This window comes from Apus apus, chromosome 15 (genome assembly GCF_020740795.1).
Source record: "Apus apus isolate bApuApu2 chromosome 15, bApuApu2.pri.cur, whole genome shotgun sequence".
Taxonomy (NCBI): Eukaryota; Metazoa; Chordata; class Aves; order Apodiformes; family Apodidae; genus Apus; species Apus apus.
In genome coordinates this window covers 15,097,181-15,125,079 of record NC_067296.1, presented here as the reverse complement: position 1 = coordinate 15,125,079, position 27,899 = coordinate 15,097,181, and the positions used below count along the sequence as shown (strand labels likewise).

Here is a 27,899-nt window from a genome sequence, read left to right as displayed (position 1 = left end):
GCAGCCCAGGCTGCTGCTGCAGCACAGACACGTGTGGTTGCTGTGGGAGCTGTGATTTATTCAGGGAGCAGTCCCCCCAAGGAACACAACCCCTGCTTGGCCATGCTCAGCTGGCTCCACTGAACACCAGTCAGACCACAAGTCTCATCACAGGGTGATGGGGCCCTTTTGTTTCATCTTGTGGAGTCGAACTACTGAAAAGCCCTGGGAACCTGCTCTGCCTGCCCCAGCAAACCCCTCACCCAGCCCCCAGCAAACCTCCCTGGCAGCAGAGGGGCTGTGGCTCCACCAGCCCCACTGGGAAGGGGCTGCTGCCCATGGAGATTGTTTCCTCCACCCTGAACCAACCTCATCTCCTCAAACTTAAAGAGCAAAAATCCCCAGCAGGGTTTGGGTCACGTGTCAGGTTGGCCCTCATGTATTTTTAAAACAGCTGTTAGTAGGAACTATGGAAGTGCCCTGCAGGGACAGCAAAGGCTCCTTCTGAGAAGGTGTCCCCAGCAGCCCAGGGGCTGTCACGCAGCTGGGAGTGGCACTGGGGACCAGCAGCCACGGAACCTCTGCAGACCAAGGGAGAGCTGCAGCTTTTCTGTGGTGGCAGACTGCACCTCCAGGTCACTGTGCTGCAGGGGGAGAGGGAAAAGGTGTCCCCACCAGGACCCGCCGACTGCCCCAGCCCTGCAGGACCCCCTGGCCAGGCATGTTCCTGGCAGACCCCACTGCTCCCATGGTGGGGTTTGCTGGCTCGGGGTGGGGGTGACAACATTCAGCAGCACTCACCTGCAAATCCAGCTGCATGAAAGTGTCACTTGTCACTGGGGGGCTCAGCAGTCCTGGAGGGATCCAGCAGTCCCCAGGAGCATCTCTGCTGCATGGAAGCAAAGCAGGGTGCTTTACCAGAAAGTGCACTCTCTGCACCTTCTGGTTGATGGAGATGGATGGATAGATACATAGATGTTGATGGGTGGATGGACGGGTAGATGGATGATGGATGGAGGCCAACTTACAAGTCATGTTGGTGAATTTTGCATTCACAAGGTTGAGCACTTCATCCACGTCTGGACACAGCTGTGGGGTGAGAAGAAAGCTGTGAGAAAACCCTGCATGGGGGCTTCTGGTGGGAGCAGATCTTTGTGTCTGCCAGACGAGCACAGCTCCCACCCTGAGGCACCAGGACCCTCCACTACTGATTACCCAGACAAGGACCTGCCTCAGCTTCCTCTGCCCTTGGCTGAATTAGGTTATTCTGGGATAAAACTGCCTTAAGCTGAGGGAAGAACAGGGCCAGACCCCACTGCAGGCATCTGACCAAGCCAGAGTGGCTCCATGACACACGTTAAGAGCTGCCAGTCCACCCTCTGACAATGCTTTAGGAACTTGTGTACTCAGCATCAAGGTCAGCTCTGAGTGTCACATCCCTGCTGGCCAGGCTGGGACAAGGGGCTCTGGGCAGGGCCTTGGGGGCAGAACACCAGTAACTCAAAATGCTCAAAATGCTCCCATTACCAGCCTGCCCTTGTGGGGCAAAACTGTGCAGGGAAGAGGAGGAGGAGAAAATCTCTGGGAAACAAGGACAGAGGAGGACCAGACTTACCAGACCTGGCAGCACTTTCTGACGTGTGCTGTGTAGAAACTTGCTCATGACTTTGGGAAGCATGCTGGGCCAGAGAGACCACATGTCAGCCAACACAGCCATTACACACACAGCAATAATTATTTACTAAAGAACAAAAGGCAAGAAAGCCAAGTGCTAAAGAAACCCACCTGGGATGGATCAGAGCAAAATACACCTAATGTCTAATAAAAGACGTTTTCTCTCTTTGCAAACCTCTTCTCAAGAATGCCATCTTCTGGCTTTAAACAAAGCTAAAGGTTTCTTTACCTTAAAGGAGCTCTGACATGCCAGGAGTCCAACACTTCACTGAGGACTGATGCAAAGATGACCACTGCATGGAACAGCACGGCCTGAGCTTGTCTCTAAAACGTGTTTTGTTTTTCTTACTGGAAAAAAAAGATCAGTGAAAAGTATTTGTGTTCTGTAGAAACCTGCCCCTGAAGAACACAGTTACCCACCTCTCGGGAGTGGTTACCACTGGCAGCTGTGGGGGTGTCCCCAGGGACTGACCTGCTAGGGAGGTTGGTCTTGATGCTGAGCAGGGTGAGCTGAGCCCGGGGGTGCCCACAGGGTGCCAGCTTGGCAGCCAGGGCCACCTCCATGGTCCCTCCTATGAAGCTGCTCAGAGCAGAGCTCAGTCACAGCGGGACCAAGCCCAGCCCAGCCCCCCATGGGCTCAGCTCCCCCTCACCTCTTCCCAGCAATGGTCATTTGGACCAACATGGCCGTGAGGAGCCCCGAGCCCGGCGGCAGCGCAACCGCCCGGAGATCCTTCACCTTCATGTGGGACAAACAGCACCAGGGCTGGGAAAGAGGAGTCCACAGAGCACCCAGGGCAGGTGCCTGTGACAAAGGCACCTGTCACTGATCTCACCATCACCCTCCTTGTTCTTCCACTTCTTACTTAAATTTTCCACCTAAACCCACTTCTTAATTTAGAAACCCGTGGCAGGTTCTCAGCAGGTGTTTGCTGGGCACCCGTTGCAGTTTTAGACACAGGGCAGCTTTTCAGGTTCCCACCTTAAAGTCCCACACGTGTCCCAGCCACGGGGTCCAGCTCAGTGTCCCACGTGGGATGCACAGACCACCATGATTGAGGGCAGTGGGGGTGTGCTGAGGGGTGGGATGTGCTGAGGGGTGGGATGTGCTGAGGGGTGGGATGTGCTGAGGGGTGGGATGTGCTGAGGGGTGGGATGTGCTGAGGGTGCAGGATGGGCTTAGGATGTGCAGCATCAAGGGGCAGCTTCCTTGCTGCAGGGCTGCTCTCTTGCCTGCACAGACACTGACAGGGTGGACACTCTCCATGGTCAGTGGTTCCAAGACAGATCCCGATGACAGCTCGGGGGCAGCAGCTCCTCCTGACCACACCAGCCAGCCACCAAGGAATAAAAAGCACCAAATCCCAGACATCTTCTGATCTGGTACAGTTGCTCACAGGGCTCTGGAGGCTAACAGGAGGCTTACAAAGAGACAGTGAGCTGGAGACAGTTCCCACATAGCACATCAGGGCTAAGGGCTGTGCTCAGGCTCGTGGCAGGCGAGCAGGGCTCTGGCCGCCCAGCACAGCTGCACAGCCTGACTACAGGAATCATGCCCCACAGTTTCTATGTCTCAACACCCCAGAGCAGCCCCATCAGGACATGCCTGCATCCTGCACCACCCACCTGGGGTGGGTACCCAAGAGCTGCACTAATCCTTCCTCAACCACCAGCCCCAGAGCTGGTCCAGGTGCCTAAAACCTGCTGTAGAGAAGGGGCTTGTGGTGCCTGATGGAGCGGAGGGACTGTGCTGGGAGCAGCAGGGGAGCTCATGGCTGCTGGCCATGGCAGAGGCACAAGGTGTGATGAGCCCCTCATGGACAATGGACATGGCCCCCCCAATCTGTTCCAGCTTGGCCTCACACTTCTTGCTGGCACCAGAGAGAAAGGACATGAGCTGCTGCACCTCACTGTGACAGGACACCTCTGGGGAAGGGGAAGCTGCTGCCACCTCACCCAACTCTTCTCCAGCAGAGTCCCCAGAGGTTGTCCAACCTTTGCACTGGTCTCCCAGAGAGAGGCAAGAAAAGCCTGTATATAAACCCTGAGCAAGAGAGGGGAAAATGGAAGGAATGAGAGGGCTGGGTAATTACTGTGATATAACCTAATCCCCCAGTGTTTCTGACATCTGCCAACACAAATAATTTCACTAGAAAACCTGAAAGCCTGGGTGAGCCCTTGAGCCCCAGGCAGCAGGTCCATGCTCTGGCAAGCTCAGCCAAGAGCACTTGCTCAACACCCTGGAAGAGCCCACAGAGACTTGCACATCTAGTCTGAAATAAAAACCTGAGCTGTTTAATTACCTGGTACAGGCAGAAGTGGGGGTGAGGAGAAACCTAGGAGGTGAAATGGAAAACTCTGCTTTTGGAGATACCTGCCTAGCTGCAGCTCTTGGGGTTATTTGCTCTTGCTCCCCTAAGGTTTGTGGAGGAGACCAGGGGAGGACATGGGATCTGCTGGTGGAGAACCCACTGGAAATTAGTGTTCTCATTAATGTTCTTATTGGTTTCAGCAGGTTTGAAGTGAGGTGGAGAAGAACCATCACCTGCCCAGAGAACGGGCTCCTCAGACCCATCTCTGTCCCACCACAGAGAACTCTGTGTCCCACCAGGCTGCTGAAAGCTTTCCTTCAGGCTGGCCATGCTGGCGCTACCACTGTGGCTGCCCAAGCCCCAGCCCTGCCTGAGCTGGGTCAGCTCCCACCATCCTCACCCATCCCCTCCCAGGTATTTCACCCAGCAGGAACCAGCTCTGGGAGTTCACCCTGCTGGGATCTTGCAGCACCAAGTAATTTATATCTTCTCTTCAATTCTGTATAAAACATGTCATGAGGTTTAATCTGCCATCACCTCCCTCCCAGGGACACGCTCGGTGACTCTGCCTGCACCTGGACAGGCAGATTTACACCTCATCCAACAGGGGTGCAAGATTTACTGTAACTCCTGATGGGGAATGGACCTTGCCAGGAAGACACTTCTGTGCTAGTAACTTGATCAGTCATTATGCTCTAAGCTGACATCTAATTAAGCCTCCACAGGGATCATCAGGTCCAGAACAGCTCTTCAGGAGGAAAAAAATCCAGCTCTAAGCACCAGGGTGCCACCTCCTCCAGCAGCTGATCCCCAGGCCCCTGCATGGCCATAAATCATAGTAACACTTCGAGGATAAATCTCTGGTGCTGCTCCAGGAGGAGCTGCTGACCTCACCTGTGCTGGGACAAGGCCTGGTGGGGGCTCATTTCCATCTGCTGCTCTAAAACACAGCAAAGGCTGGTTTCTCAGAGACATTTCTGGGTTGTGTCCATGTTCCTACCAACATCAGATGCCAGGAGGCAGGACTCCCTGCAGGTTACAACCTTCTCAATGGATTTAGTTTCCTGAACACATTTCTTGCCTCTAAATAGGCTACACACCTCAGCTGCTAGATGTGGAGCTTCATACTTGCTCCTGACAGAACTCTCTGGGTGCCTTCAGTAGAAGACCTGATTGCCCTGGGCATTTCTGTGCTGTGCAGGGAAGCAGCACCACACAGGGAGAGCCAAAGGCTTTGGACATGTCGAGATGCACCTGGAGCCAGTGCCCCATAACTCACATCACCAGTGCACAGAGGACAATGGTTTCCTCCCCAGGTGCAGGTGTTTCAACAAGTGCTGACACTTTATCTAACTGCCAAGGGACTCAGCCCCAAATGGGCAGTTCAACCCTCTCTGGAAGAGTGGTCAGGCCTCAAGGTTGAACCCACAAGAACCTGGGGGGGAGGTCAGAACATAGAGGAGAGCTGGGTGAGACCATGAAGGGATGCACTTACCTGGTGTTTGCTCTGTCCTCCAGGCCAAGAAGAAAGCAGAACACGATGGCCCCAAGCAGAGGAAGCAGAGGGACGGTGACTCCCTGCCACGAATGCGTTCACTGCTCAGACAGGCATAATCAAACAGTGTGGACATCACCCACCATTTTTTTCTACCAGTTGCCATAACTATTGTCAGTGTCTTTTGCTTAGGAACAGGTTAAAGAGAGGAAGGAATCATGGCACGTGGGCCATTCTGGAGGCTAGAGGAGATAGCTGAAAAACAGATGGATCTTCTGCCTGCTCTAACACTGACTGAGCCCAACGGAGACACTCCTGTTGGCTTCACCAGACTCACCCAGACTTGATGCAAGTAGAAGGCATCTGTGATGAACTGCCAAGACCACCTTTGGCACGAGGCATCTCACCCCTTCTGGTCTGAGCTGCCCAGCCAGGAGAGTGACACGAACCAGGAGCTGCTCGCTGGTGTGGCCGTGGTGGGGGCTGTCCCTGGGGCTGGAGCAAAGCACAGCTGAGAGCAAAGAAACGGTTGTTCACTTTCTAACAATGTTTGGTTTCTTGGCACCCTCCACCCAGAGACCAACCTTTGTGCTCTTGAGGAACACCACACCAAAGGCGACCTGCCCTAGCACCTGCTGGTCAGTGCTTCACCTCCCTCAGTCAATGGCACCAACTGTACAGGGAAACAATAAAAACAGGATATAAAACAAATTGTCCACCCAGTGTCCCAGTTTCCAGCCCTCTTTGCCAATTTCTGCCCTGTCAGCCTCAGCTGTGAAGATATATAAAGCCAGCACAAATCCTTGGAGTGGCCACAGCAAGACATGGACTCAGCTGGAAGGATGGGAATGCTGGTCCAGAAAGGTAAGGGTGTGTTTGCAGCCTGAAAAGCTCGAGAGAAGCTTTGCTTGTACTCACTCTAGTGGGTCTCTGTGAGGGCCAGTTCTCATCAGAAATCCACTTCCTGCAAGGACTGATATAAATACAAGTGTTTTCTGCAGGTTAAACTTTCTGATTTCTTGTTTTCTTAATATTGTAAGAGCACCACAAACACTACAAACGAGTCCCAAAATTTTGAGTGGGGTGGGTAACACGTTCATCTTTTTACTTGATTTTAGCCTCTTCCACGACTCCAGCTTGCTCATCAGCTCCTGTTCATTCTCTAGTCCATACCAGCTGGGTCCATTCCCTGCTCCCAGCAGTGGGATTGCTGTGGGCTCTGTGCCTGGGTGCCCAGGGGGCTCGTTGTTCTGACCCAGGTCTGCTCCTCTTCCAGGTGCCGGCACGGCCACACTCCGCACCCTCAGCATCCTCCTGAGCCTCCTGGTCCCTGCTCCTGCCACCCGTTCCCCTGACTGCGGGGGCATCCTCACCCCCTCAGGACTGAGCTACTGTAAGTCCAGACCCTGCATCTCCTGCAGAGTCAGCAGGGAGGGGAGGCAGTGTCCTCCATCCCCCACTGAGGAGATACCCGACACTGTCACCAGAAACCTCTGCCATAATCAGCTCACGTTCATCATCCCCTTTCCACAGCCAGGAACAAAGGGGTTGGGATGGACATGTGTCACTGGGATGAATTTCTGTCTGTCCATCAGACCACAAGCTCCAGAGGATTTCATAAAATATCTGCCCTATTTCACAGTTGCTGAAGTTTCCAAGCCTCATGCAGAGACAGTCCTCAGGCAGGACCTGATGGCCCCAGCAGCCCCAGAGACATTTCTTGGCTCTCCAAAGCCCAGCAGGTGAGTCCATGGCTCTGCTTCACCCTGGCTGCCCTGCTGGGCCACCAGTTCCCGGGGTTTTCCCTGGACCACTTGAACATCAGCACAAAAAGGGTTTTGCCAGTGAGGACAAAACCCCCCTGGAGCCCAAGGCTGGCGTGTGCCAGAGCCACTCAGGAACAAGCAGCAGCCCTGGGGCCCCCCCCAGTTACCTGTGCAGAGCTCCTGGCTGTTGGGGTTTACCCATGTGAGAGCAGACAGGGATTACACCTCAGTCTGGGCTGCTCTCCTGACCCTTCCTTTCTGCTCCAGCAGGAACCAAATCAATTCTGTCACCGTGGCCGAGCTGTCCCTGTCGCTCATCCCCCACGCGGGGCTGCGGCTCAGCATCGATGCCGACCTCAGCATCTCCCCCACCCCGTGAGTGCTGGGGACACGTGGCTGGAAGAGAGGGAGTCACACCCAGCACCCACCTGCAGGAGCAGGGGGGCTGGTGTGAGCCCCCTGGAGCAGCCCCCACACTCCAGCCTCCCCCTCTCCTCCCTGGCACAGCTCCACCACCACGGTAACGCGACTGTCCATCCTGGCTGACCTCCACGTGGAGATGAACCCTGAAGGGAACCTGGAGCTGGTGACCTCTGCCTGCAGACCCACCCTGGAGGGGTCACAGAGCACCGAGGAGATGGCAAGGTCAGCCCCACAGCTTTCCTTGTTACAGGATCTGGGTAATGGGGGAGAAGAAGAAACTGATGCACAAGCATTTCTAGGCAGGAAGGTGATAGGACTTAGATCAGCTCAGTGCCCTAGAAGCTCACAAAAGTTAACACAAAACTTTATCTTTGTGGGAGGAGCTGTGCCCTGCTTGCAGTGTGGTGCCCCCCATTTTAAGAGAGTTTCAGTCTCATGATGGAGAGAAATCACAATTCTGAATTGTAATCATTGCTTAATGGATAGAAAATAATGGTAACACTGTCTCTGGTGCCCTTTGGGTCAGGTAAGAGACATTCACCTACTCTTGGCTGAGCTGCTTCTGATCTAACTCCTTCTGTTCCGTTGTTTTCACCCAGCAAGTCCTCTGATTCAGACCTGGACAAGGAGATTAACATTGATAAGGTAAAGAAACATTTGTGAAGGTGTCAGACAACAGAGACACAGTTGTTCAGTTCCGTAAGAATTAGAGCACTTTAAATCACCCTGGTGCTTGGCCAGGTCTCACTCCTGGTCACCCCATGCTGCCCTCCCTGTCACCTGGCTGCTGCAGGGCCAGCTGATGGGGACAGCAGCACCAGAGGAGCTCAGGGGACACCTGATGCTGGCAGACCCCTGTGTTCCTCTTCCACCTCTTTTTGTTCTTTATTCACTAGATTTGCCTGGAAGTTTCCAAACTGCTGCTTTTGCCCAACGAACGGCTGATATCCCTGTCGGGTGAGCACTGGGCACTCAGTCTCCTCAGGGACCAAGGGCTGTGGGGCCCATTTTGGGCAGGTCAGGAGATGGGACAGGCAGCACAACCCAGCACCAGCGGCTCCTCACCCAAGCAGGGACCCGTTCCCTTTGCCCGGTTTTTACCCTGTCTCTTTACTTGGGAAAACCAGGCATTTCCCAGACTCAACCTGCCATCCCTGCTGCCCTCCTCCTCCTGAGTGTCCCTCTGCTCGGTTTGCAGCCCAGTTCCCCATAACACCAAGCTGCCAACTCCAGTATTTGCCTCTGGCTGCGCCCATGTTTTCCGAGCAGGGAATCACCATATCCTTACAAGTAAGTCCAGGCTCTCCAGCCACTTCCTCCCACTGACACGTGCCCCCAGGCCACTGAAACTCCTTTTCTCCTCACCTGTGTCCCTGCAGACAATTTTCCAGGTGGCAGGGATGGCAGTCCCCCTGCCAGTCAGCCCCGTGCCCTTCAGCATGCCTGAGCCAGTGAGCTCCAGCCCTTCCCACCTCATCCTGGCTTTCTCTGAACACTTCTACACCAGCCTCTTCCTTGCCCTGGAAATGTCTGGAACTTTCAACATGACCCTCCTGGTGAGTAGAGCAAGGGAGCAAAGGAAGAGTAGAAAAACGTGTTTGGAGGGACAGCCGTGCCCCCTGGATGGCTTGGAGGAACCATGCACCCTGCAAAGAAATGAGCGTGCCTCTGGGAGATGCAGCCCCTCACTCCCAGGCTCCCAAAAATATTGCTGGTGTAATGATGCATGGAGAATTTGCCATGAGGAGTAACCAGGACGCTGCTCCTGGCACATGCAGGAAGGCTCCTGAGGGTATCCCTCACTACCAGGGCTGGGATGGAAACAAGCCCCAGAGCATTCCCCGATCACCCACGAGCTGTGCCTTGTCTTTCAGAGCCCTCTGACCACCGTCACCTTGGCAGAGCACATTCCCCAGGTCTGTTGCTGTCACGCTCCAGGCAGTGCCCACGGCTGCTGCCCACCCCCAGCGCCCAGAACTAACCCCCCTCCCTCGGCAGATGGGCTCCCTGTTCCAGGAGGACGTCCCGGTGCTGCTGCGAGCCGCGCTCCGCAGCTCCCCGCGCCTGGTGCTGGAGGAGGACAAGGCAGCCCTGAGGCTCTTCCTCACCGTCCGGGTCGGGACGGGATCGCCAACTTTCCAGAACTTCCTGAGCATCAAGGTGGTGAGTGTGTCCTGCCAGCACGGGAACGTGCTCCACAAGTTTTCTGCCTGTGCCCAGATCGAGGTCCTTGGCTCCGAGCAGCCCCCGCAGGGGCCGGTGCAGCCGTTACCGGCCGGTCCCGGCAGCGCTTGCCCCGGGCAGGAGCGGCCCGGCAGGACACGGACGGGTCCCCGCATCCCACCAGTCTAACGAGATCGCTTCCTCCCTCTGATCCTGCCCTCTCCTCCCCTCGCAGGACATGGCTGCAGGGCTGCTCCTCAGCGTCACAGACACCAGGATGATGATCTCTGCAGCTGGGACAGAGTAATGAACCAGCCACACTTCTGGGCTCGAAGGAGACTCATCCCAGTCAGAGCAGGGAAAGGAGAGGAAAAGGAGTCCAGGGGATTCCTTAGCGGTTATGGTTTGGGCAGTGCAGAGGTAGCTCTATCCCAAGGGAAACAAGGAAACACTGGTAACATGACTAGAGAGAGAAAAGTGGACATTGCACCCACCAACACCCCCCCAGAGCCCATGGCTCCAGCCCCCAGCCCCACAGCATCCCCCTCACCACTCACCCCAGCCCAGCCCCCCCACATCAGCAGGGCCTCACCAACACTGCTCGGTGAGATCCTGGGGGGCAAAACTTCCCCAAGCCCTTGCTCTGTGCCCGGAGGGAGGTTGGGCTCCAGCTGCCTGCCCAGATGTGCCCAGGCCCCAGGGTCAGTGCTGGCCTGGCCCTGAACACAGCCATGGGGTCTGGGGGAACAGGTCAGTTGTTGCCTGGTACAACTCACTGCTAGCAGCTCTGGTGCTGCTCTTTGTTTTCCAGGGATCTTGAGCTCAGCCTGGCTGCCTCCAACGTGGGCCCTGTGCCGGTAGGTGCCTGTGCACCCCCCAAGTGCTGTGTCCCCTCCTCGCACTGTGCTGCACCTTAGCACTGTCCTCTAACATCCTGGTCACCCTCAGCTGCCCTGAACCACCCCGGGCAGCAATCCCCAGGGAAATGTTTCCTTTGGGTGCTCGCTGCACCCACAGAAGGGAGAGGCAGGTCTGTGTGGGCCCGGGAGAGGTGCAGTGAGCACCAGGACCCTCTTGTGCTGGTCCCTGGCCCTCTCCTGCCCTAAAGTCACCTAGTCCATGAGCTGATGGTGGGATCCTTTGGCAGGCTGATCTACTGGAGCAGTTATTTTTGCCCACAATCCGTGAGGAGGTTCCAGCTCAGCTGAGCGGTGAGGTCCCAGCGGTGCCGCCCAGGGCCGCGGGCGGGTGGAGGCAGCACCCAGCCAGCATCTCACCCTCTTGGTTTTTTTTTCCCTAGCGGTCCTGAGTGAAGGCGTGTTCCTGCCCCACATCTTCAGCTTCACCTACACTGACTTCAACGTCACGATTCACAGGGTAAGAAAAGAGGCATTTAAATCACTCCCTGCTAGGTTGGATCTAAAGGGCACCCAGAGCAACACTCCTCTCCTGGCTCCAGAAGAAACACGACCCTGCTCCTCCAGCCCTGCTGACCCCAGAGCCGAGCTCCACCCCTTCCCACAGCCCAGTCCCTGCCCAGCCCGACACGAGTGGTCTCTGTGCTGGAGGGGCTGTGGCCCGGGGGACCCCAGCACAGGCTGCCCTGAGCCCCCTGCCCCCGGCTCAGCCCCCCTTCCTCCCCTCCCCAGGACTACGTCTTGGTCTCCTGCAACCTCAAGTTCCAGGAGCAGCCTGGGGGGCACAGCACCAGGAGCTGAGGGATGGTGGCTGGAGTGAAACAGCAGCAAAATTGTTCTGTTGACTCCAAAATCACCAAAATGTTGAAATTCTTCTTTCTTACCTTACTAAAACAAGACCTCCTCAGCTTTAGGATAATCACAGCACTGCACTAGTGGCCTTCTCTTCCCATCCTGCTCTCGGTTTTTGTTGTTTGTGGGTTTTTTTTGCACAAAGAAGATGGTTTGTAACCATGTTCCATGCTTTAATTAAACAGTTCTCTTTCACATTGAATTTTCTGGTGTGACTATTGACTTTTTCCCCCTCAATGATTCACACCTAAGACAGCTGTATTTTGCCTTGCTAAGAACTGGTACCAGTACATATGTCCAGACCTTACATTTCATTAAGGAAGCATGAAAAGTCCACTAATTTAGAAGCATGCAAAGCAGCCCCGTGCCTCTAGGCTGCAGAACAAAACTCCCCCCCCCCCCACAAGGGACCTTTCATCTGCTTTTGCTCCATTACTCCTGTTACTATGGGAACCGCACGGCTGGTGGTTTGCCCTGGGTCTGAAAGAAGGGGGGGGGGGGGGGGGGGAAATCAGTCTGCACAAAGGTTTCTAATTTTAGACTTGAAGGCAGTTATATTTCCAAAACCATAGTTCTGACCAAGCTCAGCACAGAGAAAATGCCTGGACAGATGGGGCCATGGGCCAGCTCGGCGAGTGCCCACCCAGGGGCACCCACGGCTGCAGGTGTCGGGGCTGGAACGTTCCTCTGTGCTCCAGAGGTTGGCTGGGAAACTACAGGAGGGAAAAAACCCACAACAGACTTAAGTGTCCAAAACGGGAGGGTGGGCTGGCAATGGAGCTCATGGTGAGTTTGTGGCTGTGCCAGTGCCCAGGAGGGCACGGGGGCTGCCGACCACCCGGGGCCCCCCGAGCTCTGCCCTGGGGATGCCCATAAAACCACATTAATTCCCTCTACATCTGCTTTCACTTGCAACAGCTACACACATCGTTTCTAGCCTCTGGAGCTGCTGAAAATCACTTCAAAAGCCTCATATTTCAGAGAGTCAGAAATAGGAAAGCAAACAAAACAAGCCAGGCTGATTTATTATAAGGACCAAAAAACCCTGAAGGTTTAATATGCCCAGCTTGGGGACCTGACTAATGATTTTAATGGCTGAAGTTGGCAATAGTAGGAACTGCTCCTAATAAAAGTTTCCTGGTAGAGCTGCAAGCATTATTCCTTGACTAATATATCTTAAACCAGTTTCCCAAAAGGACTAAGCTACAGTAGTAAAATTATGTATTTATTTGCCATGAGATGTTCTGGCTTGAGGCTTTAGCGCTTGTCTCGGCACCTCCAGTGCTGGGCCAGGGTCCTGGAGGCTGCTCACCCCGACTCCCACCTTTGTGTCCTACCTGGGAGCAGCCACAGGCTTGGCCAGAGCTGGAGAACCAGGGTTGTCTGCTGCTCCCTCCTGCCACCTTCATTTCTAAGCCCACCAGCGCAGCTGCATCCTCAGGGGATGGCCAGCACTGTCCCCAGCGTGCACTCTGGGTTCACCTGGAAAAAGAAATGATGAAAAAAGTGTTTATATTAGTGTCTTTGCCATAAACAAAATCCATAATTTTCCCTGATGTGGATTGTCCCAGTGGTTATGAATTCTGACTTGCAGTTTCCTGCTCTGGATTTACTCCTGAACCCACCAGCAATTCAAAGCACTAGATTCAAGAGTTTCAGAACAAGTTACACCAAGGAGATGCCCTTTCCTTTTGGAAAGGCTCCTCTGCTCCTTCCCTCTCAGCCCCACACCACCAATGGTGTGATAGAAGCCAGCTCCCAGGAGGAGAAGCCATTCCCAGATGCAGGAGAAGGCTTATTGCACTTTTCAGTGATCCCAGGCTGCTGCAGCCCCTGTCCCAGGACATCCAGCTCTCCAGTCACATGCTTCCTGCTGCCTTTTCCTTCCAAGTCACACAGAGCCCTGGGACAGGGACAGATCACAGATTTCTCTGTAATGTGCCAGCAAAATTAATCCCCTCCGGGAAAGCAGAATGCACAAGTGCTGGCCAAAAGAAGATGTAAAAATGTGCTAAACTTTACTTACCAGACAGAAGGTGTTTGCTCAGGAACCAGAACAAAACCTTGTGCAAACAGAGCCTGTTACGCCAACCTGTGGGAAGACGGGATGGATGGAGAAGCCAAGTCCCATCCATCTGGTAACCTCATGGTGGCACAGAGCAGCTGCCAGCACCGGGCAGGGGGCTGCTGATGGGGGTCTCAGGGCAGCTCAGCCCCAGTACCCTGCTCCACTGGCACTCCAGGAATCCCAGCCTCAGGGAGCACAAGCAGCAAGGGCTGAAGCTCCTGGCCACCAGCACAGCTTGATGGTCCTGGGCCCTCCTCCTTGTTCACACCTTGTGCCACAGAACTCCTCACCCACCTGTTTTAGCTGGTGCTGGGGCCACTGGAGTGGGGAGTCCCATCACCACGCAGGAGCATTGTTTCTCTCTGGGGACAGGCCACGTTCCTGTCAGCAGCAGCTGAACAGCCTTGGAGGTCACAGCCCCATCAGCCCGTGCAAGGCTGGGAACCAGAGGAGCCAGTCAGACTCAGCCAAACACCAGCCCCCAGCACTACCATGTACCTCAGCCCACCCCAGCCCCTCCTGCCACCACACGAGACCCTCAGCCCACGCGATGACAGCGTGTGACACCAGGCTTGCCCTTGGCACAGCACAGGAGAGCTCTGGGAGGTCTGGATGAACCGCAGCTGGGTCCGGCGCATCCTCCGCAGTGTTTGGTGACCCGTCTGCAACGGCCCATGGCAAGGCTGGAAACCCATGAGCACCATGGGCTTGGGCCTGGCAGGTTATTCTCACCTTCAGGCAGAAGCACAGAGCAGGATATTGCCCCACCCATTACCTGCTTGGTGCTGGGCTCCTTCCACACACCACCAGCTGCCAGCTTTGGGGACACCAGCAGTAACTGACACACTAGCAATAACACCTAGTGCTGGGGAAGAGTGGTGTTGGAGAGGCCAGTTAAGATCTTAGATTTCTTTTCTTTTACCCAGAATCACTTGTTTTTCTGAAATCAAGAATGCCTCAGCTCTCTTTGCTGGGACACACACAGACCAGCTGCTTGTTTAAGAAGACATGGACCACTGAGGGGGTGGGTGTGCTCCAGAGCTATGGCACTTCTCAGAACCTGAAGGGAAAACCTCATTACCAATTATTAGGAAATGCTTGATGACTTTTGGAAATTCTACGTTGTTCTGATTCCTGTCTGTGGATTAGCACTTGTTAGGTCACCTGGCCAGGTACAGCCACCAAACATTCAAACACCCAAAAGACCAGTTGTCACAAAGGAACCCATGGCAGGACAGACACTCTTCCTGAGAAGCACCAGAAACCAGAACCTCATTCCAAGCACTAAAAAAGTAGGAATGTTTATTAAAAGAGTTACATGACAAATGTTTCCTGAGCTCCCCCTCAGCACTTCACAGCCTGCTGAATGTGATGGTGACATTTACTTAGAAAGCCAAATGCAACAAGTTCACTTTTGCATTGTATCGAGAACAATTTTCCCTCAGCATCAATTTAACAATTCCACTGCAGCACCACGTGCAACTGCTGTAACTGTGACCCCAAAATCAGGCCAATTTCCTAAATAAATATTTGTACCCAGAGCTGCCCACCAGGTTTTGGCTTATGCAGGCAGCTCAGGACTCACAGCAGCCATTTAACAACTTTAAAGTGTCTTAAGCGTTATCAAGAATCTTGAATCAAGTTTAGAGAAGGAAAGTAGATAATGTTGGTCTCGATGCCTCATCCTGGCTGGTCGTTCTGCCTCCCTCTCTGCCCAGAAAGGCCTCTCATGCCTCTCACTGCCCAGTTCATGCCAGGATCACCAGCAGGCCCTGAGGAGATATGTACACATCACTGCCCAGCTTCCAGGAATGCAGCTTGTCAGCAACACACAGTGAACAACAAACCCTCTTGCAAAAATCCTCATGTCAGTTTTGCGATAAGGAGGGCACAGTATCCTTGGGGAAGTGTCAAGAGAATATGCCAGCTCCTCTGGGACATCTCCAGGATGCACAGGGCTGGAACCGGGTGCAATCCAAGTCATTTTGTGTGGTGACACTCAAAAGGGCTCCCCAGACCCCCCAGACCCACATCAAAGCTGCTCCCACAGAGACACCTGGGAAGGAAAGGCAACCTGGATGAGGGAACCTGGACCTGCCCCAGAGGGGCCCAGCATCACTCAGTACCTGCCTGGATGAAGTTCTTGGCAGCATCTCTGACTGAGGGAGCTCAGACAGAGCGACCCTCTCTGGCCTTTCAAGGCTTAAACCCTGCAGCTCCTGCCCATGGAACCACCCCTGGCTGGGTCCGGCTACAGCCCTAGCCACCTGCACTGGTGCCTTGCAGGAGGAAACAGCCTCTCCAGACACTTACCACTAATATCTGAACATCCACCTTTAGCAAGGGAATGTCCAGCACGTTTGGCAGAGGGATCCCGATGCTCAGAGCACCTGCAGGGGACAGACAGGTCCTGACCCACCATCTGAGGGGTGAGCCCAGCTCCCACCCCACAGCAAGGCTGCTGCCAGGAGGGAGAATGGACAGAGCTGCCCATGGGCACAGACACATGATTTTCTTCAGCTTTCCTCATGTTCTCTGCCTTAGGACTGAAGCTGGGGTGGATCGTGGAAGAACACGGTTGGGACTGTTAACTACAGCCCCACTCGCTCCTGCTACAGCTTTCCAACAGGCACGTGCCCCTCTCCCCTCCTTCCCCAGAACCCAAAGCCCCCCCAGTGTTGCACTGTACCATTGATGAGAGGCAGCAACCTTTCCACCAGCAGACCTCTGCAGTGGGGCTTCAAGGTCGAGATCTGAAGCAGAGAAGGGAGGGAGGGTGTGAGTGGCAGGGTGTGAGCTCAGCCCAGCACTGCCATGGGAAGAGAGCCAGTCCCTGGGACTGGAAATCAGCAAAGGAACAAGTAATGCCTCTTCTCTTTAAAGCAAATCTACCTTTCTGACTTGATTTGTATTTACTCCTTCCTTTGGGAATCTTTCTAGCAGGTAAAACTCCTGCTGGAGCTCCATGCAAGCTTTGCTTAAGCAGAGGTGAATTAACAGACAGACCCTGGGCTTTGTGTTTGCATTGCTAGAAAAGGCAGGAGGGAAAAAAAAAAAGAAAATAAAGCAAGCAGCCAAAGAAGAATTGCTACAACACAGAGAGCAGAGCAGCCCACAGCTAAGCCCCTCAGCAGTAATCCATCACAGACAGGACACATCTCAGCAGCACAGAGGACACGTGTCTCCTCCCTCCCCAGAGCACAGGGCTCAGCACCCGGCAGGGTCTGGGCTGGCACCAGAGACTTACATTGCTGATGCCAACCTCAGAAGACTCCAAGGAGAGGGAAGTTCTGCAGGAAAGGAAAGCAAACAGCACATCAGACACCAAGTCACTGTCCAGGGCTCCCAGATCCCTACTGTGGGGCCCCACTGCCCCACAGCCCACGGGCAAGGGATCCTGTGAGGGATCCCTGGGATACCCCTACAGGGACCACACGGGTGTACAGCAAAACCAGGCACTGCTAAACTTGCAGGAGAGAAAGGAAAATAAAAGCTTCACCCAATTTTCCATTTTTCTTTGCTGGTAAGGGAAGCAGCACTGCCAGAGGGCACACATCACTAGCTCCTGGCTCCTCTTCCCTCTCCCATGCCCAGGCAGTTTTTCACCTTGGGAAAAGAGTCAGCTCGTGTGCAGCTGAGAGCAGAGCTTCTAGAAAAAGCATCCAGTCTGGATGTAAAGATCACAAACACTGGAGAATTTGCTACTGCTCCTAATCTATCATTGCAATCACACAGCTATCTCCATAGGTAAAACGTGTGCTTTACTTCCACTTGCAATTTCTCTTTTCTACTTCCATTGAATCTTGCTATATCTTTGTCTATTGAATATTGAATTAAAAGCCCTTTGATGCATTTCTGTTCCCTCTATTGCTGCACACAAGCTTTGCCAATGTTGCCTCTAAATCTAGCTCTCTGACAAGCTCAACGGCTTGAAATCCTGAAACCCCACACTATAAGAAATGCTTTCCACCTTCAATCATACCTTGACTGGCATTAATGACAGCACTTCCCTTACTCCTTTATCATGCCTGTCCAATACCAGACATTTCAAACTACTGCCCAGGATCAAAGTCAAGCTGACAGTCTTACAATTATGCAGGTTATCACATTTCTCCTTGTTATAAAACTGACACAGACTTTTCCTCCAGTCTCCTAAAACTTCCCGGCTGCCGTAATGTTTCCTGAAAGCCAACGGTGTCTGTCCAGCTCGTGCCATCAGCCAGCTATCAAATTCTCAGGTTCAGGAAATGAAATGCCTGTTTTACAGACGTTGGAAAACATTCCGTGTTAGCAGCCCCAGACCTGGCATCACAGCACAGGGAAGGTCACCAGCCTGCAGGAGGTGTGTCACCACTCCTGTCCTTTCTGCCACGGCTCAGGCAGCTCCTGCTGTGTCACCGAGGGACACGGCGCTCGGAGCATCCCTGAGGAATCACAGCCCTTCCTGCTGTCCTGCTCTCTTCTGGCTTCTGCTTCCCAGCCAACAGAACCTGTGCCCTGAGCTCTGGGAAAGCCAGAGTTGTCCAGGGCGGCTGGAGAGGCAGGGCTGGCTCTGGGAGCAGGCTGGGGTGTTACCTCCAGCTTTGCTTCCAGCAGCCACAGGGACAGCCTACCTGCCCAGGGACAAGCCCAGCACCAGCCTGCCTGCAACCACGGACACGTGGGCGCTCAGACCGAGGTCCTGCAAGCAGAGAGGGAGAGATCAGCCCATGGAGATGTCCCCAGCACAGCTGCCAGTCATTTGGCTGGCTGCACCTTTAGGTTTGGGGTCTTAACTTCCACACTTACGGCCTTCAACAGCAGGAGGTTGAGGATGGGCCCATCTAAACGCTTGATGAACAACTGAATCATGACTGAAAGCTCGACAGTGGCTTTGTTGTCTTCCAAGAGGATGAGTGGTTTCCCGGACAATGATATCTTAATGCTCAGAGGACTGGTCCCTTGGCAGGCAGAGCACTGCAAGAATGGGGGATGCATGGAAGTGGCAATCTGCACCTCACACCCCAGCCAGGCAGGGGACAGGCAGTGCCCTCGCAGCCCCATCACTCTGCAGGGCCCCCAGGGGTCACACAGACCTGAGAGAAGCCAAATTTACAGAGCAAAAGGGTCCAGCAGGTCCAGCTGCCAAGGGATGGGTGCAAACCTGGGGTCCCTTGGCCCATTGTGTGCCCAGCACAGCTGAGGGCAGGGGGCAGGAGAGCAGAGACCCTTGGCAGCAGCAGCACAGCACGTCCAGGTGCTGCACTTGGATTGCCTCAGGCCTGGCAAGGTTTACACAAACCCTCATGCCAACAAAAGTCACTCACCCCAGCAGGGACGAGGGTCCTGATGGCTTCTTGCAGAACGCTGGCTCCAGAGAACTGTTGGAACAAAAGCATAAGCAGCTTGGTGAGGGCTCCCGCCAACTTCAGCAGCACCCCTCCTGCCAGGTCCCACTCCTGTCCCTGCTCCCAGCCAGCTTGTTGGCACTCCTGGGGCCAGTCCTCGAGCCCTCGTTCACCCCGTCCCCAGCTGGGCAACTCAGTCACACACAGACCTATATTATGGCAGCACCTGAACCCTCCATCTTCTCCATGGCTCCTGGGGCAATTCCCAGTCAGTCATTTTGGTGGGAGTTGCCCTCAACATGTCACTGTGTGACCCCTGATACATCCCAGTGTAGGGACAGCCCAGAGGTGCAGAATATGTGGTTGACAAGAACTGTGTCACATATATGAAGCTGCTTTTCTCAGCAACATTTTGCAGCCTCCTTAAACTGACCTCCAGGAGTCCATGGCACAACCAGCACACAGCTGGTTTCAGCAGGGAACCCTGGGGCTGATTGCTGCACATGCCATTACAGCTTTCTGGAGAGGGCAGCAAGGATGCAGGGCTGGGCCTGAGCACCTGCAAGGGAGCTCCTCGAGCCCCACTGTGCCCAGAGCACCCCGACATCCCCCTGCCCCAGCCCCTGCCACCCATCCAGCCACCAGCACACTCACCATTTCTGGCGTGCAGGGGAAGGTCTGGGGTGGGATCTGGACCAGGAGGGACAGGACTGCGTTGAGAAAGCTCTGGCGCAGCCCCAGGACCAGCAGCTTGTCCAGCAGTGGAGGCAAAGCAGAGGGGGACGAGTCATGGGGGATGATGCTGCCTCCCACCTGCTTCACCACACCCTGCAGAGAAGTGACACAGAAGTTAATCCCACCCTTCACGAGGCAAAGGGAAAGCCTGATGAAGTCTCTGCACTAAAGCAAGAGCAGCAGCACTGACAGTGCACACTGCACTGGTTGTTATTAGCCCTTGCTAGTCCTTATTGCTTTTGTCCCACTTGCTTCTCCCTAGCCACTCTCTTTCATTTAAGCTCTCCTGCTTGAAAGAACTGTTTGGTTGTTGTTTTTTTCCTAGTGAGGCAGTAAAAAAATACATCCATTAGCTTGGTTTAGCATTCACCCACCACAGAGACTGAACAGCAGAGGCAAAAGGCAATAACCCCCATCTGGGGGTAATGAGAGCTGCCTGTGCCAGCAGTGACAGAGCAGACACGCAGCCTCGGGCAGTCCCAGGGTGAGTTTGCAAACAGAGCAAAAGAGAGCTTGAGGAAAATACACTGAGTCTCGTAGTGGTGATGTGGATAAGGATCTAAATATTTAGCTGGCATTCCCAGAACAAGTCATTAGCCTGGCTGGAAGAAGGTAACTGCTCCCACGGGATCCATGTGAAGTCTGAAAGCCACCATGTCCTCAGTGTCCTGTGTTAACTTACATCTAAATCCAAGCCCAGGAAGAGGCCGGAGGTGAAGGGCAGGCTGGCCAGCTGGTAGTGAATGGTTCCTGCTGTACCCACCGGGATCACAGCTTCTCGGGGACAAATGCTTGTTAAAACACCAGGAATGAGCAGCAGCACCAACCCTTCCCTGAGCCCTCAGGCCCCCCACCAGCCCCTCACACCCACCACCAGGTCCCAGCCTGCACTTCTGGGGGATGCTCGAAACCACCAAAACAACCCCAGGTTCAGCTTGGTGGGATCTGCCTTTCAGACAGAGCCCAAAAGGAGCATCAGGGATAATGCTGAGCTAAATCCAAGGGTGATGGACAAAAATGGTGCAAGGAGGGCCAAGGTATGTATGGACTGGGCATGGGAAAGGGCTGGTCCCCCCGTGGGGCTGCAGGGGAGGTGGGATCAGCCCCTCCCCTCCTCACACCACACACCGTTGAGGGTCCCCAGGAGCTGGATGTTCACAAGGTTGACCACAATATCGACCACTGGACACAGCTGCAACACAAAGCAGAAACAGGCCCTCTCAGCCCCCTCCTCACCCCCCGCAGGAGCCACCACTTGCAGCAGGACCAGACCTGCTCCTTTAATCCACATCCCCAGGGAAAAAGCCCTGGTGACATCAGGCAGCAGCTGGGAGGCTGGGAAGGACTCAGGGGCCATGGAGCATCCCCAGGGCTGTGGTGCCACACCGAGGGGACTGCTCTGATCTGGGAAGTGCTTTGGGGATCAGCCTGCAGGCAGGAACATGCCAGCAACTGCCAGGCTGGCCTGGGGCACCCCTGTGGAGCACCAGGGAGGTGGGAAGGAAGTACAGAAAGATGGGGCAGCCTCCTGGGACCTCTAACGTGTTGCTCCTGGTACTTGTGTGTTTCTGCTGTGGAAGGAGGGCAGTCCTCAGGCTTACCAAACCAGGCAGGGTTGCTGTCAGCTTGTTAAGCACTATGTCATTTACTGAGAGGGAGAGTAGGCTGGAAAGGAGAGAAAACAATTCCCAGTCACCACAAACAGCTCCAGGACAGGAGAGCAAAGCATCTGCAGCCCTCATGTACACACTGCTACAGCCTTAGCCATCCCTTCAGGGATGCTGCTGCAGCTGATAGTGGCACGAGCAGGGGCTGGGCAGGAGGGTGAGGAGCTGCTCGGCTCCCCAGGAAGGAAAGGGGCAGGTTTCTGAGGAGCGAAGGCTCCGGCCCCCGGGCTGTGCAGGCACCACCAGCCGCAGCTGGGAGCCCCTCAGAGGAGCCTGAGTTTGGTCACTCCCCCTGGTACTTCAGTCAGAGCTGTGGTTAAGGGAAGGTGGAGTTGTTAGGAAATACCTCCATGGTGGTTGTGAGAAACAAACAATTTACATGTGGAATAACGAGAGGAGAAATCTGCTGTGTAACCTGGCACTGCTGCTGAACAGATCAGCCCAGGACTTGATGCCTACAGGCAGCACAGAGCCATTTACTTTGGATAATCAATATCTTTCTGGACTATTGGGTTAGAACACGCAGCAGCACAATCAGCAAGCCCAGACCACAGGAATCCCTAATGCATCTCATTATTTATGCCCAGGCTCTGCCTATAGACACAGCTGAGGAACTGCCATGAAGCCCATTGTGTGCAAGCAGACCATCACTTCAGCCCTGCTAAAACCTAAAATATGACCCCCCAGAGCGGGTGAGCCATGTTCCTCTGCTCACTTACACAGCCTCTCTCAATCCAGCAGCTGCACTGACTGAAATATGATGCATAATGCAAAAATTAATTAGGAGAAATTCAATGAACCTGAAAAGTGGGTAATTCAAAAGTAATAAAAGAAAATATTTCCCATGATCAATTTGCTGATGAATTCACCAATATGTGAAGTCAGCAAATTCTTTCTGTCAAGAATTTCATCAGACTGAGCAAGAGGTGGGACATTTGCATGGAACGACACCCACTCAGAACAGACTGAAGGTCCATACCCCCAGAACCTTGCTGTGACAGCAGCCAGAGGCAGGGTATAAAACCAGAACAAGCAATGGTGCTGTTCTCCTACAACTCTCCCCGCCCTATTATTCCTGTCCCTTGGATACCAGTTCAGTAGCTAGACCTAAAGAAAGTGCACTGGAAGTGGTACCAAACCTCAGACTTCAGATAATAATATTTCCACAAGCAAACAGGGCAAATTAACCATAATCTTCTAAGAACCATTTTTTTTTGCCAGTTCCACTGAAGCAACTGGCCTTGGCAAAGGGAAAGAAATGAGTTCCCTGAGGTCTGGCTCTGCATCAGCTCCGCACCGGCTGTGTCCTGGCAGGCTGTCGAGATCACTGGATAAAGAGAAGAGGATTACAGGCAGTGGGAAATAAATCCACAGGCACTTACCCAGAAAGGAGCTTGATCTTTATGGCACCCAGAATGCACAGGCAGTCTTCAACGACGACCTGGACTGTGCCCGACTCAAAATTCGTGCATTTAATGTTTGCAGTAATGTTCACATCCACTAAGATGTCAATTAGATCTGAAAGAAGGCCAACCAGGCTGAAAAAAGTAAACGGGTTGAACAGATTTCATCTCTCAGCCTCTAACCAGAGAAACTCAGCAAAGCCCAAAGCAACAAACTGCGCCTCCATCTCCTGCAACTCATTACAAGTGCCACAAACCATCATCTGGTGCCTGAACTGTGGCTTCCTTATAGGTAAGAAGCACCCAGAAATCCATACAAGATGCAAGACATTGCAGAATAGGAAGCCTGTGGGCAGGGGCCTCCCCCCCCCCCAGCCACCAGAAACCCCCCACTCACCAGTTGCCGCTGAGCTCCAGGTGGGCAGCAATGGTCAGCTGGACCCCGATGCTGGGCAGCAGCACCACCGAGAGCCTGGGCACCCCCACCTTCACCAGGCGCAGGCTGAAACAACAGCACACGCTGCCACTGAGGAAAAGCTTCTCCCAGGAGCTGAGCAGCTGTGGGCACTGAGCGACCTGCAGCACCCGCACCACCACGGCACCCCCAGGGCATGAGCATGATAAGCAAGAGACACCAGCTCCAGGCTGAGACCTGCAGTCTGCAGCTGAAAGCTGAAAGCAGGCAGCCTAGCAGCAGGCTGGGGTGGAAGCTTCAGAGAGCAGCCAGCTTTTTCTCTCTGTGCTGTCGAGCATCTCAGAGGCCAACAGCAGCATCAGAGCCCTCATTCTGCATCTGCATCCATAACCCACAGTGCACTTCACCATCCAACCACACGCACAACTTTGGTCAGGCCAGAACTTCAGCAGGAAGATCTACAGAGGATGACTACTGTGGGAAATCATGGCAGCTGCAGCTCAGCTTTTGTCCCTTCAGAACTGCTCACAGAGCAGCCCTCATTCCGCACTTACCCAGTGATGCTGGTGGGAGAGGTCAGCAGCCCCCCGTCACCCATGATGTTTGGGAGCACTAGGCCCTGGAGGTGCTGCTGGAGGAGCCCTTTCTGAAGGATGGCATTGGAGAGCACTGGAAAACATCTCTGCATGAGGACCAGCACCTGCAGCGATGAGTTCTCTCCACTTGGTCAGATCTGTCCTGGCAAAGGAGTCACACAACAAAGCCCTCCCACCCCCAGAGCTCCTAACAAAGCCCTGGACTCTCCGTGCAGTCAGAGCACACAGGGGATGGTGTTTTACTGAACCAAAGCTGCTCTTAGGGATTTAACCAGGAGGGGCAGCAGGGCAGAGCATCCCACACCGTGGACACTGCCAGCAAGGACAGCGACCACCCTCAGAGGCTGGGCTGAACTCACACCTGGTTTCCCATTTGTAAAGGGCTTTGCTTGTTTTCAATAGAAGCAACTTGAAACAACTCTTTTTTTCTCTTTTTTTTTTTTTTTTTTTCCTGGAGCACTGCAAATATTGACATGGCTGCTGAACCTCACAGCAGTTGTTTGTCAAATATCAGCTGCTCCAACGTGGAAATGAAAAACTAAGACAAAGAGAGGAACTAATCCAGATCTAGCCCTGATGTTCTGCTTGGTGCTGAAACGTGTCCCAGTTCTGGAGCAGAGAGATTCCCCTGCCCTGGGAACCCAGCGAGGCCTGTCAGAAGCTCTGAGCAAGGTCTGCAGCCCTGAGAAACTAGAAAGTAAAGATGAAGACACTCCAGAGGTTTCCCTCCAGCCACGGTCCCACGTAGTTTTCAAAACAAACCCCACCCATGTCTCCAGTTACCGTTCTGCATCGCCCCTGGGCTGACAGCACAGGACAGCCCTGACAGGACTTCTTGGGAGGGTGAGAGGAGGGCACAGAATAGGATGATTCCAAAGAGCTTCAACATCATCAGCTGCAGAAGACTCCCCTGCTGGCAAGGGAGACATCAGAGGAAAAAGTGGGGGAAAGCCTCTGAGAAGAGATCCTGGTGTCTTTAGGAAGAAAGGGCTCAAGCAAGAAATCCCTCCTCTACTCTTCATCAAGCCCAAGCGAGACTCTGCCCGAGCCTGGGGCAGCAGGACCCTGTTCAGGTCCACACACATGGACAGACTCCAAGTGTGGGTCAATAAAAGCTCTTTCCTGGTTCTTTGTGACTTGCTGCAAATATTTTACATGTTCACACAAAAGAAACCAAACTGCTTTTCCCCTGAACTGCCACTGAAGCAGCTGCTATTTCTGTACCCTTAGATGAAAAGTTCCACGTGTTGTGGTAAGAGTCTTTCAAAAGGAAGCATCTGAAAATTATTCCTGTTCTTTCTTGCTTTCAAAAGCAATACACTGAAGCTCAGGTGATAAAAATAGGCTAGCTATAAAGTTATAATTGAATAATTATCACCATGAAATGACAGATAGAGGCAGATGACTAGGAGCCTGGTGCACAGCAAAATCTCAAACCAAGCACCGGGCAGACCATGTGCATCCTTCCAGAGCCATCAGGTGATGACACGACCACCACGCAGCCTTCACCAGCCCAGGCTCAATGCACAGAGGAGGTTTTACCTGCAGGAGCTGCACCCAGCTGGGAGGGGCTCTCGGCTCCACTCGGGACCTTCCAGGAGTCGTTGAGTCTCTGTGTCGTTCTCCCTTTTTTCCCTGCAAAGGAGATGGAAGCAGTTGCCCTTTTATAAAAGCTGCAGCCAGGCAGACACACCTTTCCTCACAACCTCCCTGTCCCCCAGCATCCATCCCTGTGCCCTCCTGCTGCCACCTCGGTGATTTATACCAGGGCACGTCAGCGCTGGCTCCCCCCGCCGGCTCCCTCTGTGATCTGGATCACCCGGACAGCGCTTCCCCCCCGGCACAAACCTGTCCTAAAAAGATGCCCCGTGATGGTGGCCCCAGTGAGGAGTCCCACGCTCTGAAGAAACCAGCTTTTTAGGGAATCATGAAAGTTACTGAAGCTTCTACACGTGAGGGGAGGCTGAGGGGCCGCCCGTCCGGGAAGGCAGCGCCTGGAGCTCGTGGGCACGGATTCAAGGAGGCTTATAGGAGGAAACAATCTACTTTTCCCAGCCCCTGGGGAGTTATGGGATCTATAATGCTCAATCCTGGTGCAAATGCAACACAGGAAAAAGAACTTCTTGACCAAAAGCAATCAGAAGTTAAATGTTTGTTCATGAGGACCAAGCTTCAAAATAATTTCAGTTGTATCTGTAGAGGTTGTCATGAATTGACTGTGAAAAATGAAGTTGCAATGAAATGTATCCAGACAACAAGAAATGCCATTTTGCCTCAGCAATGCCTGTGCTTGCTGGGGGAGCCAAAGGCAGCAGAAACATGTATTTCAATGGAAAATTTCATCCCAGAGGGATGGAAAACCTCATCCCACAGGTATGAAAATCTCATCCCTCATTGGATGCCTTGGCCAGGCTTCATGGAAGTTTCCATTGTGCAGGGCCCTGGGAAGATCTTATCTTGGAACTTTGTTCAGGTCTGGTCACCCATGGTCAACAGGGACCAACCCAGATGGAAACTGGGCAGGAAAGGGCTGCGGGATGGCTGGGAAACTGGAGAGGAGTCTCAGGGAACAAAGACAGAGCAGAGATATGATCATTCTCCACAAACACAGGAGAGGAGAGCAGAGCTGCTGGGGCTTAGGGACAATGTTGGCACAGGAATAAACACAACCCAAATCACTCAGGTTGAAGTTAGGAGAAAGCTGTGACCAGCACGGCGAGGTCTGGGTTAGCTTTGCCTTGGGAATGCAGAAGGCAGCAAACTTAGTCCTGGGGTGCTCTTGGGTACCACACAAGGTGTTTTCCTGCAGTAAGAGCAAAGAGTTCCCAGCAAGCAGGAAGGTCCTGGAGCACGTGCTCCTGAGGGCTCAGCCTTGGTGAAGCAAAGCTCTGGGTTTGTTAACACATGCTCAGCCTGCCCTGCACGGGGTGTGCTGGGGACAGGCTGGTCCAGAGCAGGGAAGGAGCCCAGCCCCTCCAGGCAGCACACTTCCCACACCACTGCAGACATTCCTTCTCTCTGTGCCAGTTTTCCTTGTTCAGGCATTGCCTTCGCCTCCCTCTCATGCACCATATTTCATTCCCTCCTTGCAGCAGTGATTTAGATATCACTTACCAGGAGGCTGAATTCAGTTCTGCAGTGACAAGGGAATATATATTAAAATGAAGCATTGCAAGAATTGCTAGAAGAGATTATCACAACACAAATGCTGGGAATTGGAAAGGTTTATGGAAAGACTAGCACCTGCAGGGGAAAGGTGCTTTGGAGCTGCCCCTGGTGTTCTGAACTGCCCCAAGAATGTGGCCTAGAAAGATGGCAGGTGAGAGAGCAAGAGGAACTCTGGAAGAGTAATATTAAATAAATATTGTCATTAATTAAATATTATTAAATTCACTGATGTTTTTTCTCTATCATTCAGAACTGCAGAAGCTTAAGGGAAATTCAGGAGAACTGCATGTGTCTCAAACTAAAATTTCAAGCAACATTGAAGAACAACAGCAACAAAATTCACAGTTTGAAGAACACCACCACATTTTTATGACAAATGGTGGTTTTGAGACATTCCAGAGGTTTGCAGGCTATAGGAACACAAAATTGACTGTTATGTGGCAAATAAAAACAAAGAAGAGCACTCTGAACCAGTAAAACCTTTTTAAAGGGCCTTATTAAGAATATACATAAACTGCGTCCTGTCTCTCGAAGTGGAAAACCTAAAACTGGTGAATTACACTGGGTGATGGAGCTGCCTTGTACAAATATTCAGCCTGTTCTCTTGCAGGAACACCTCCTAGGAGTCAGTAACCACTTCCACATGGACACTGTGACCATTAATAAACCTGCTCAGTTCAAGTACAGATGGGAAGTAACTTCCCTGGTGTCAACAAAAAGAAACTGGCTCAAGAGAAAGGAGAAAGCACCCAGGTAGGAAAACAACAGAGCCAACCTCAAACGAAATGAGCTTGCAAGAACAAAAACTAGGACAGGAAGAGGAAAAAAACTTGTCCTGCAGCTCTAACACCTGGGCCAGTGTGTCCATCAGTGCCAATTCAGTCCAGAGACTGGAAAACAGACACATGGGAAGGTGTCCTTTGATGCTGCCTCCCTGCA

General features: G+C 53.4%; 2 protein-coding genes across 4 annotated transcripts in view; one reads left to right on the top strand and one right to left on the bottom strand.

Annotated features, from left to right (window-relative positions):
- Positions 1–6,302: 6,302 nt before the first annotated feature.
- Positions 6,303–11,530, top strand: LOC127391123 (protein TENP-like). The gene is made up of 16 exons (XM_051633423.1): positions 6,303–6,324; positions 6,737–6,853; positions 7,103–7,202; positions 7,497–7,601; positions 7,734–7,871; positions 8,249–8,294; positions 8,546–8,606; positions 8,848–8,939; positions 9,029–9,205; positions 9,524–9,565; positions 9,648–9,812; positions 10,048–10,115; positions 10,624–10,669; positions 10,960–11,023; positions 11,113–11,189; positions 11,462–11,530. The coding sequence occupies exons 1-16, from the start codon at positions 6,303–6,305 to the stop codon at positions 11,528–11,530; spliced, it is 1,389 nt and encodes a 462-aa protein (XP_051489383.1).
- A 4,304-nt stretch (positions 11,531–15,834) lies between these two features.
- The window catches only part of LOC127390963 (BPI fold-containing family B member 4-like), a 39,395-nt gene continuing 27,330 nt past the window's right edge, over positions 15,835–27,899 (bottom strand). For 2 of the 3 annotated variants that reach the window (XM_051633161.1, XM_051633162.1), the window contains exons 5-16: positions 25,335–25,427; positions 24,576–24,705; positions 23,751–23,865; positions 23,179–23,283; positions 22,761–22,916; positions 21,313–21,376; positions 20,840–20,903; positions 20,394–20,485; positions 19,631–19,804; positions 18,956–19,009; positions 18,438–18,605; positions 18,240–18,330 (exon numbers count right to left, since the gene is read on the bottom strand). In XM_051633161.1, the coding sequence (XP_051489121.1) occupies positions 18,259–18,330; positions 18,438–18,605; positions 18,956–19,009; positions 19,631–19,804; positions 20,394–20,485; positions 20,840–20,903; positions 21,313–21,376; positions 22,761–22,916; positions 23,179–23,283; positions 23,751–23,865; positions 24,576–24,684 (1,173 nt within the window). In that variant the 5' untranslated portion in view covers positions 24,685–24,705; positions 25,335–25,427 and the 3' untranslated portion in view covers positions 18,240–18,258. Of the gene's footprint in view, positions 16,040–16,338; positions 16,403–16,896; positions 16,940–18,239; positions 18,331–18,437; positions 18,606–18,955; positions 19,010–19,630; positions 19,805–20,393; positions 20,486–20,839; positions 20,904–21,312; positions 21,377–22,760; positions 22,917–23,178; positions 23,284–23,750; positions 23,866–24,575; positions 24,706–25,334; positions 25,428–27,899 lie in introns of those variants that run through there. The other variant, XM_051633164.1, reaches the window with a different exon arrangement.

Coding starts and splice junctions, on each gene's coding strand:
- LOC127391123 (XM_051633423.1), top strand. CDS start 6,303: ATGGGAATGCTGGTCCAGAAAG. Junction 7,872..8,248: donor AGCACCGAGGAGATGGCAAG/GTCAGCCCCACA, acceptor GTTTTCACCCAG/CAAGTCCTCTGATTCAGACC. Junction 10,670..10,959: donor CCAACGTGGGCCCTGTGCCG/GTAGGTGCCTGT, acceptor ATCCTTTGGCAG/GCTGATCTACTGGAGCAGTT.